General features: G+C 37.3%; 1 protein-coding gene across 2 annotated transcripts; it reads left to right on the top strand.

The window, feature by feature from the left end:
- The first annotated feature begins 4241 nt into the window (after positions 1-4241).
- On the top strand, positions 4242-10631 carry LOC121861401 (nuclear nucleic acid-binding protein C1D-like). 2 transcript variants are annotated; one of them, XM_042359080.1, is made up of 5 exons: positions 4242-4445; positions 7092-7158; positions 8570-8767; positions 9704-9850; positions 10034-10631. In XM_042359080.1, exons 1-4 carry the CDS (start codon positions 4275-4277, stop codon positions 9841-9843), a joined length of 576 nt encoding a protein of 191 aa, XP_042215014.1. In that variant the 5' UTR covers positions 4242-4274; the 3' UTR covers positions 9844-9850; positions 10034-10631. The 2 variants fall into 2 exon arrangements, with proteins under 2 accessions (XP_042215014.1, XP_042215013.1); XM_042359079.1 differs by having other exon boundaries at positions 9704-10631.
- The last annotated feature ends 1153 nt before the right edge of the window (positions 10632-11784 follow it).

Here is an 11784-nt window from a genome sequence, read left to right as displayed (position 1 = left end):
AATAATAATAATAATAATAATAATAATAATTAACGGTTTATTGAAAGAGCATAGCAGCCAGAAGGCTGAAAATACACAGTTACATAATTGGGGAATGGGCTACGATTTACAAATAATATACAAGTAACATAAGTGACACAATTAAGATCTATAATAACTAGATGGGGAAAAGCTTAAACTGCAGGGCATTTCAACATAGTGACAGTGTAGGGAGCAGTGTTTACTGGGAGTGAATACACTGATTTATTACATGTTATTGATAATTTTTACAATGGTTGGGACTGGGCTGTTCTTATAGCGATCAGTTCGTGCACGTATGGGCTGGATGCGGTTGTGGTGTCGAACAGCAATTCTCGGGCTAGGGATCTCAGGTGGTAGTAGGAGCCGGTGTCGAGGATGGTGTAGAAGCTTCTCACCAAATTTTCAGATGAGGTCGTGGTGATGGTCAGTGAGAGACGTGAGGGTTAGTGTGTTGAGCGCTTCTTGATATGTGGAGTAGGAAGGGGAGAGAATAATCTGTGTGTGTACCTGTGTCTCTTAATTCGTGGGCCTAAGAGAATTTCCTCGCCAAATCGAGAAATCTTTGGGTATATTTACGAACTGAATGAGACAACAGTATGGGTGAGTAGGCCTTCATATGTGTGTGTGTGTGTGTGTGTTCCTCGTGACGGATAAAGTGCTGTATCGATAACCGTTAAGTGAAAATTATCCTTAATAAAATAAAATGAGTGTGTGTTATGTTGTGTTGTGTTGTTATAAATAAATGAAAATGAATCTTGAAAGTTGTACAAGACCCGCTGAGAGCTGTTGATGTTATAAGACTGTGGGCCCTTTCTTGTAGGGTGAGTTCTGGGCTATTGTATTCAGTCTTGTACCAAACATCGAATATCCATGTTAAATTTTTTTCGATCTCGTTGAAGAGATTTTAAGATGTGTTTTGATGGAGTTTTATTGGGGATGAGAAGCCAATCTTGGTGGTCATTTGTTACATTTTAGTGGAGAAGTTTGTCCAATAACCATAAAACTTATTGACATCTTCTAATGTGGTGTTGCTTCCTCCAAAGCTTGGTGTTGGCAGGTTATCGGTGTTTTCTTTGCTTTTCATCTCCAAGTACGAAATCTCTTGGAAGAGTTTTCGGGATACTGTATGAAACCCGGTGTCGGAGTCTGGGGGCCGGAGTAAGACTTACTTGAACAGTGAACCCATAAGTTCACGGTCCCTCGGGGTTCGCATTGGGAAGTGGGCTTTTGTTTTGATCTCTTCTTCTCGCACTTTTGGGAATGTAAGTCTGTATATTTTCAGCCACCGGCTGCAACTCTATTAATAAACCGTTTATTATTATTATTTATTATTATTACACACACACACACAAACACACACACAAACACACACACACACACACACACACACACACACACACACACACACACACACACACACACACACACACACACACACACACTACTCTGGCGTGTGACTCCTTAGGTTTTTGTACCTCTCGCATACACACAGACAGAAAATCGAACACGCTACACAAAAAACTTGAATACACTTACAGTACAGTACAGTACACACACACACACACACACACACACACACACACACACACACACACACACACACACACACACACTACCCACATAATTACACACCTCACGAAATCTTAGAGACAAGGAACAAGGTGTAATAAGTTACTGCCTTAGTATATACAGTTATGTTGTTGGGGCCAATGTGTGGTGACGTGTGTGTGACCTTATTACTGGGGAGTTCTTTGTTCCGGAGGAGGAGTTCTGAAGTAAATTACAGGAATAAAGGGATCATATCAGGAGCTTGGAGTTGGCATGATGTATTTTGGAAACCCTTGTGTGTGTGTGTGTGTGTGTGTGTGTGTGTGTGTGTGTGTGTGTGTGTGTGTGTGTGTGTGTGTGTGTGTGTGTGTTCTTTCTCAAATATGTACTGTAGAGAAATATAAATAAACCAACGCTGCTGAAAATGATCCTCAGATTTTACCGCCACCAGAGAAGCTAGCTGATATTAATCTTCATTGTGTTATAGTGAATGGCGTCCATCAGTGTATGTGGGTGTTAGACAGATAGACTTATTTAGTGAGGAAAATATCCCAACATAAATGTACAACAGATCCACCTCCTCTCAGAATTACTTTACTCAATAACACCTCAATATTTTGTTCTTCCCTCATACTAACACAAGATATCTTTATGCAGACAAAAAGAAATCTTGACTCGTATAAGAGGTGAGACAGGTGTAGGTTAGCCACGCACGTCACACAGGTAAACACACGCTGCTAAAAATATTTGCTGGTAGTGCGATCCTGACACGAGCGAGCGACTGAAGCAGCAACCTTGACAGTGATCCTTCGTGCAAATCCAAGACGAGGCGTAATGATTATTATACTCTGTGTGATTAAATTACTCACGACGAATCAATATGCAGCTTTATGATTCAACCGAGACGCAAAATTCGTTTACCCGCTCTCGAGTTATTTTGGAGACAGAGAGACAGACAGACAGACAGACAGGGCTGACAACAATACTGTACCCTGGCAAGTAGTCGCTGAGGGCAAGGTAATAACAATAGAAGCAAACTTGGTCGACAGGAGGCAAGGGGTGACCCAATTGAGGTGTATAAGCATCTCAAGGGGCACTACTCAGTCGAGTGTCCTTACCTGGAGCTGGCGGACGCTCGCCCCACAAGGGGTCACAGCTCTAGGTTAAAGAAGCCGCAGGTCCGGATAACTGTGAGGGGTAAAATTTTCGGAGTGAGAGTTGTGAACTCTTGGAACAATCTACCAAAAAGTGTTGTGGCGGCACCGAGTGTGAGCTCTTTCAAGACAAGACTTGACCAACACTGGAGCAGGTTCAGGTACATTCAGGAACCGGTGCATGCCTAGTACTTGCCAACAGTGCGTAACAGAGACGTGACCGATCTCCCAAGCAGCTAACTAGTCGATCATTTGGCGAAAAGGATAAAAGAAAAGGAAAATTAACAGAGACGTGACCGATCGCCTAAGCCGCTAACGAGCCGATTAGTGGTGAAGAGGATAAAAGTAAAAAAAAAAGGTGTTATCAACAGAGAGGTAACACAGACAAGAGGACGCTCTCACATTAGCTACACTGCTCCTGGTGACCAACAACACACCTACAAACATAAAGCAAATGTGTTCTTGTGAGTTGTTGTCTGGGAATAAATTAAATCGTTGTGCCCTTCCCCCGAGTACAATTAATTAGCTTCTTTGAGTAAGGCATCTCAGTCCCTTGAGTACAGTGATTTCTTAACCATTTTGGTACAATGGCAGTACAGTGGTTTGTACTGAAGGGGTTAAGTTATCGAACTCAAAGGGGTAAGATATTTCCTTACAGAGTAACTAGAACACACATGAAACAAGATTTTCTTAGTTCGCCGTCCCTCTTCTGAGCTGTGTCTATTGTGTTCAGGATGTGCTCACACCTTGTAAACAGTTACTACTTCCTTACCTTTTTCCGTAAAGAAATCTCGAAAGTTTTACAATAGTAACATTGGCCTAACTTTATTTAAGTCTCAGACCATTGTTAAGAGATAAATCAAGTTAGTACTGTTGTAATATAAAAACACACTATCCACGAAAATATCCAAGGTCGTATATATATATATATATATATATATATATATATATATATATATATATATATATATATATATATATATATATATATATATATATTTATATTTCATGTAGATCCACAATGAAATCCTGTATATTCCTTTTAATTAACATAGGGTGTATACTGTAGCTTGTGGCCGTACTGTTAGCTCCATCACTTACATAAAACAGTACCAGCAGTTTCGAGTTCACATAGCAAAATTTAATGGTCAGAGATATTTACTATTACTGATAGTGTTCAAACACTTAAAATTTTATAATGATTTGTCCGGTCAGGTCTCACCCCATCACACATATAGTTCCTTAAAGGTTCATACACTGTATTTAGCTGGACTTTAATGTCTTCGTTTAGTATTCCTTCGGCGTCGTTCTTTTAAATCTGTTATTAAGTTTTGTTTGCAATTATAGTATCAACACAAGATGCAATTTATTTAAAATACTGATATAAATATTATTTAGTTTTTAATTAATATCATAAATAACAAAACAAATCAATTCTTAAGATATTATAAATGAAAATAATATTTAAAATATCTTAAAAGTCCAACACGTGCACCGACTATGAAAACGCTGCCACAGGTAAACAGAGAGAGACGCTGAGAGGACGTGATCATGGACACCAAACCCAACGTGAGTCAAGATGATATTGGAGAACCCGCTGACCAGGAGGATTTTCCTTATGGGATGGCACCTAAGATGTTGAACATGTTGCAGGTGGTAGATAAGATTGAGAAGGACCTTACTCCCTTGATATCCCGTCCATACTACGAGGTTCTCAATAAGGTAGTTTATTCTATTTGTTAACGTGGTATATCTGTATGTTTTTTAATATATATACTGTAGCCTTTGTTCCTTATTTCACTGTTTTTATGAAAAAGGTTCAGAATTAAATACTATATAAGAAAGCTGTTTTCATCCTAAAGCCCAGGTCATGTTGCACCTTAACTATTTTGTTTTTCTCTAGTATTTGTTAAAGGGAAATTCGTCGCAGATTTAATTACTGCCATGCTTAGAGTTAAAATGTCGACGCATTCGCCAGCCAAGGAATCCAAAGGTTAAGCAGCCTTCCCTCTGAGCTTTCCATATGAACTGTTAATAATAAAATAACACCCTAACTAACCTAACCATCCTAGGATAGGGTAGGTTCATTTGATTTTTTTATGATATATTGTGAGTGGTAAGCAGTTTCTGGGGTAAAGGTGGAGGAGAAGGTTATCACCAGAAAAAAACATGAAGTGGTTATTTGAACCCGCTTTTTGCACTGACAAACCATTCCCCTTGGTGACGAGAATCTGGTGCAAATAGTTAAACCATTATCGGAACCCGAGATTTCAACACTTATCGAATACTAGAAAATTTTTGCATTGACAACACTTGTGTCCAGATAACAATTTCACTATCTCTTAAACAAACCAATAGTTAAGGTTAGGTGGCAGATATCAAAGTAAATACTTTTTTCTTAATATGGCAGGGGTCCAACCCCCGGCTAGGGAGCTAGGTCAGGTCATGTGGGTTAGGGTCATTTCGTACCCAAGATAAATCGTACCCAAAAAAGTCAACTCGTACCTAAGACAACTTGTACCCAACTCACGAGATAAGTCGTACCCAAGATCACTTACACCCATTTCAAGAGATAATCCATATCTATTAGTATACAGTATATACCATGCATTTTAGCTTTATCTATGATTACAAAAAAATATTATGCAAATCTTGTAGGAAAGTGCAGTGAAATAGGGAATTGTAATGCAGGTTTTAAAATGGTTGCATCTCATTACATAAGTATGTTATTCCTTACTACAAGCACATATTTCACACTGATTTTGAATAACTTTATTGCTTTTTACAGATAGGCGAATAGATTCGGCAGTTTCAATTTATAAACTGGACGATGTAAATGTTTAAAATGGTCATACATCCCCCTGTAAGTCAACAAAATATTGACATGCATAAAAACAATTTGATTTTACAGCTCCAGCATTTTGTAAACAAATCAGTTAGTATACATACAATATATAATTCGGGGCTCCTCTCTGGTACTTCTTCCGGGATAACGAACTTGTTCTACAGAGTGGCCGACATCGTGACATCGTCAGGAATTTCTTCTTCTGATATGTCAATGTCAAGAATGAAATACAATAGTAATAAGGATATAAAAGAACGAAGAGTGAGAATATTGGCCAACGCATATACACTTAGATATGTTATTGTATGTTAATGATACTCTGGATAGATTTGTTTAAACAGTCACGACCACACGGAAACAAGACCAGTATGAGTAACGTAAAGACTTGATTATGTGTCACCCAATATTCACGCTCTTCCTATTTAGAGAGAGAGAGAAAGCAGACTTATTTACTCTTAATTTGTTAAAGTTAAGGTCAAATGGACACTTTTTTAAAAAACACATTGCTATTCTTGCAGTACAGTACAGTATATTAAAATCACATTTCCATTGTGGATCTATATATATATATAGATACATACAGTACAGGTACTGTATATATGTATTGGTACAAACTGTCTCGTAAATTGGGTATGAGTTATCTGGATTTTATTATTATTATTATTATTATTATTATTATTATTATAGTGATTTCTTATGTGTTTTGCTGTGATTTTAATGAATATGATATATATTTTTTGGGCTAATACTTATTTATAATGAGATATGACCCCTTAAGCTCTTTCTATTTATTGTGGTGCATGAGGCACTATCATGGGACTGTAGGATTGGTGTGCCCTTGAAGTTGTTTTATGTAGATGACTTAGTCCTGATACAGTAGATAGTATTAAAGAGGCAGTGGATGGATGGAAGGGCTTCGAAGTGAGGTACCCGAGGTGTAAAGTAGAAAATAGCTATGTACTGTCTGTAAGAAAGTGTTGGCAGCAATTCTATACTGTGCAGTGAGTGTGGAAGGTGGGTATGTTAGAGATGCAGTGGATTAAATGGAAGACTTCAGAATTTTGCTGACTAAAGTGTCTTGTATGTGTTTGTGGCAAGACTGAAGAAACTCAACATTGAGGATTTATCATTGGACTGTGTCGATGTGTTCTGCTACCTGGATGGCATGATCAGTGCTAGCTCGGTTACAAGTGTCGGAAATGGCTGGAGGAAGTTTGGAAGTTACTGCCTTTATTGATAGCAAGAGGGCCTTTTCTTTGGGTAAAAGGAATGATCAATGTGTAACTGGCATGAAAAGTGTGATGTCTTATGACAGTGAAACATGGTCAGTGAATGACAATCTCAGGCTGGAGTGAGTTGAAATGAGAATGGTGAGGTGGGTGTGTAATGTAACTCTGAAAGATAGAAAATATTGCTCAGAGTTAAGAGGCTGCTGGGTATTTAGAATTGCTAATTTTTATTTTCTTAGATATACAAAACACTTGAAGGGGAAGTTATAGCTCAAAAACTTTCTTATATTACAGCTGCCACCACTTGACAGAGCCAAGATAGGCATGATGGAGATTTACACCATTAATTCTTTGTTTTGGGGTAAGTAATACACTACAGTCTCTCCTCGACTAATGACATATTCGACTTACGACAACCTGGACATATGACGGCCATGGTCGTATAAAATATTTTTCACATTACGTATTTTCGAGTCCCGACGTTAGTGATCGTGCTGTGCACTTACAAAATTTTCGTTTGTAATTCCCTTTAAAATGGCTGGCAAGCGTAAAAGTGAGAGTTCTTGTGGTGCTGAGAAGAAAAAGAGACAGCTATTTTAGAATTTATATGTATTATTTTCGCATTTTCGACTAAAGACCTGGTCGTCGGGGCGGAACCCCGTCGTAAGTCGAGGAGAGACTGTACTGTATACCAATACATTAAAAAATTAGTGTGATATTACTTAGGAACATTTAAGAACCATTTGTATTGTGATTACCGTCAGTCCTTGACTTACGATGGTGTTAGGGACTGATGACAGGTTGTAAGTCTAATTGGTCATAAGTTGAAAATGCGAAAATAATACATAGAAAATCTAAAATGGGTGTCTCTTTTTCTTCTCAGCACCACGAGAACTCTCACTTTTACGCTTGCCAGTCATTTTAAAGGGAATTACAAACGAAAATTTTGTCAGTACACAGCACGATCACTAACGTCGGGACTCAAAAATACTTAATTTGAAAAATATTTTATACGACTGCGGCGGTCGTAAGTAGAGTAGGTCGTAAGTCGAGGAGTACCTGTATAGTACTGTAGTTTTTATTTAAAAGACTAAGAAGTATGCCATGTTAGAGGATATCCAGCCTGTTAACTTGTTTTAAGTCATTGATCCTAATTATGTATTAAAGAGATTAAGCCAAAAAGAAAAAGAATACTGTAGTGTTTTATTTTTTTTATTGCCACTTCTAAATATAAAACAGATTAAAAACAGCAGTAATACAGGATACGTCCCTAAGTCGGAAATACAGTATATGGGGCTCAAGGCTGTCCGGCTCATGTGTGATCTTCCCCCGGGTACTTCCAGGAGCAATATTAAGTTTAACAGTATTGTGTACTGTACTGTGTTAATAAAAACTCTGTAGATATTTGTATTTTTTTAATAAAATTATATATACCCTGCATAGAAAGTATTGTAAGTATAAATTTTAGAGACCAAATGAGTTTGAGTATACAGTACGATGTGTAATGCTATGTAAAGCACAGTTACTTTAGTCTAAAAATGTTTTCAGTTTTAATTAAAGCTTCAATGTTATCCTGTGGTATGGTATTGTACAGTGAGCTACAGTTGTAGTTAACTTTAAGGAAAATTATATTTCCACACTTATTTTGAATGTCAGATTTTCATATTTAATATTGTGATTAATAAAATAAAATGTTTGTTATTTTACCCGTACTTGTACCCGAGAATCTATTTCTGTTTTGCCATGATATATTTTATTTGGTAATATTACAGTGCTAATGAGAACCAGTGGAGAAGACATTGATTTAACACTACGAGAAGATTCCAAGGTAGAGATGAATAGACTGAAGGAAACTCAAGCTCGTATAGGAGAAGTAGAAGCCAGAGCCCATAGACAACGATTAGACACAGAAGTTGCCTCCAGGTTCATCAGACACGGGCTGGGTATTAGAAACGCACAAGTGGAAGAAGGTGCAGTACAAGGAATTAAGATTATTTGTGTTGATATACTGTACTGTTTTGAAGCTCAAATTTTCAGGCAAAAGGTGGGAGGTTCAACCTAAATGAGAACTATTTAAGTGGAGGGCAACTTATCTTGAAACATTAGCAACCACTACCAATAACCTACACCATGCTCTCAGTAGGCCAAGCTTTTCATTGTAAGTTATCCTTTCATATCCAAGATTATATTGTACCAATTACTGTACATGTAATTTACTACATGTTAAGCATTGGTAGCTGAAGCTCTTAAGCCTAGAGGCAGGCTGAGGTGCTTTGGGCATATGGAAAGAATGGATGAGACTAGTTGGGCCTAAATTAGGAGGGTGGGAGAGTCAAGAGAAGGTCAAGAATGACATGGGTAGAGGTAAGAAATGACATTAGAACTAAGAGACTGCAAGAGACGTTGCTCCATGGAGACCTTCCATCAGGTAATTGTGGCTAACCCACGCAAGCATGGAAAATTATTGTAAAACATTGATGAAATGATGAGATTGAGGGCAAAGCAGATTTAAAGTGGAATGTGGGGATATTCTGCTTTAAGTCTGCAAAAAGAAAAAAAATTCTTACACTTTAATGAGTATGAACAGAACAGTATTACATTTTGTTATAAATAATGGAGATAGCCCATTATTCAAGGCAGTCTCTGCAAGGGAAGTTGTGAGTGTGTTACTTAACTCTTCTTTTTGAGCAGATAATGTGTTATTCAAGTTGAGTTTGTTTGTAATATTACAGTACAAGGCTATATAAAGTGTTTAGATACCCAGGTAGTTGTAGGGCTTGGCATAACAGCAGGAAGTCTACCTTGCAACTGCATTTTGTTTCCAGGTTATGACATGTTGTGCCAGTGATGAAGAGTACAAATTAATGATTATTATTTAATACTAAACCAAAAAATTTTGTCAACAGAGGTTACGCCATCATCTTTTATGGCTGAAAGGAGAAAAAGAATAGAACAGCAAGAAACCCAGGAATCCAGCAACTCCAGTGAGAGTGAAGGAGAAGACAGTGGTTGTGCAAACAGAACTTGGTATGGAAAAGGATGGTAATAATGGTGTAGGTATTAATTTTTATACTGTTTAAATTTTTACAATGTCATTGAAACAATACAGTAGTCATATGCATGGATGTACGTTCTCAATAAAAACTACTCCAACACCTGGGCACGATGGGTGTGAGAATGAGCAGAATGGGGCTTGTCATCTGGGACTAGTTTCAGATTCTTTGTTCATTTTTCAGATTGCAGAGTGCTTATAGCGCTCAAGAAGTTTTGGGTGAATACAAGGCATAAGGACATTTTAATTTTACAAATGTTTTATACAATATCACATTTATGGAAACAAATTCATTGTAGTTATATTAATGACTTATACATGTCTGAAAAACAAATACTGTATCATATAAAACAGTGCCCTAATGATAAACATAATAGCATCCAAAATATAAGTATAATTTTTGTTGAGATCAAGAAACATTGTAGGTACAGTACTCATAATCAAGACCGAAGTGTCACTCATGAACTGCCGCTTATTACAAGGCATTGTCATGTACAGCCATTTTTGAAGGAGAGAAATACAGTGAAGTACACATGTTATATACTCTTCAGCCAAATATAGATTAAATTGACACTATTATAGGCAGATGTAAAGTGTTGTCTTAATAGCTTTCTTTAGAGAACTGTTGCTGTACCTGATGGTCTGTTTCATAAATAGCTGATTGTAAGGAACCTCAAATTATCGAAAATGTATTGCTTCAATTCCTTGAAGATGAATTGAAATTATATATGTTTGTCTCAGTTATTAAGGATACTTGACTAATTAAACCATAATACACAGTAGATTTTTTGTTTTTATTACTACCATTTGATGGAAATTAGTTAATATACTGTAAGGTTGAATTTGCTCGGCTTCATTTAATACAGTAACGGAATTCCTTGTAGCAGAAGTTCGATTCAGTAGAACGAATTTGAGCCGGTATTTGCCTCTTCATTTAGCTAGATGAAGGGAGTTCTTTTTGTTGATTATATAGATTACTTATGATCTCCTGTCATAAGGACTCCAACCACTGTATCCATTATAAATAAAGACTACTGTACATAGAACTTTCTGTAAAAAATGCTGCTGTTAACAGAAGACAGACAAAAGCTCTTCTCCTGTAGCCCCCATAAGCATTTAATTCCTGGGTAACTGGGAATGGTTGGACCTATGAGTGTTTGTGCTGGGTGGTAAGTGGCAGTTAGGGAGGGAGGTGAGAGTGGAAAGAGAAGGGATGGTATATGATGTGGTGTAGTGAAGATTGTATTGTCATGGTGTAGTTTGTGTGGTGGTGGTGTAGGTGATGTGATGAAATGGTGTAGGTTTTGTTGTGATGTGGAGGTGGTTGGTTGTGTTGTGGACAAAAGTAGAGCTGCCATGGGTTGCCACCAGACGAAGAAAGACCTCCGGTGTTGCTGCCGCTCTTGTAACTATTGTCCCTTATTACTCGAAATAAAAAAGTCACTGATAATGGAAATTGAAACAAACAGCAAGTAGGTAATCTATAGTGGTATGAGAGAACCACTGAGATGCCTGGCAGGTAATAATGACAGTTATGATCCAGTAATACATAATAACACTACATAACATAAGTCAACAAACAAATCATTTTAAGTCAAGTATACAACAATTCTTCATTAATATAACTTAAGAGTACAGTATAATGTATTCATGGGAAGAATGGTGTAGGTATAAGAATGGTCTACATAACATGATGCCACCAATGTTCACTCGGACACTCCACATACTGTAGTAACTGGTCAAACCTGAAGTATATGTACGTCACTTGTTGCTATAGTTGTCAATTCATGTTTTACAACTTTCAGTTCAGAATGCAAAATGCCATTTGCAGTATATGTCACCTTCGAATGAAAAACTGTCCATTCGGGCCGAAAAATGCTGAATTATAAATCATTAAGTAACAGGAAACACAAATCACCTGAATGCCTGGTCCGC

This window comes from Homarus americanus, unplaced genomic scaffold (genome assembly GCF_018991925.1).
Source record: "Homarus americanus isolate GMGI-L3 unplaced genomic scaffold, GMGI_Hamer_2.0 scaffold24260, whole genome shotgun sequence".
NCBI classification, from domain to species: domain Eukaryota; kingdom Metazoa; phylum Arthropoda; class Malacostraca; order Decapoda; family Nephropidae; genus Homarus; species Homarus americanus.
This window is presented reverse-complemented; position numbering and strand designations above follow the sequence as displayed.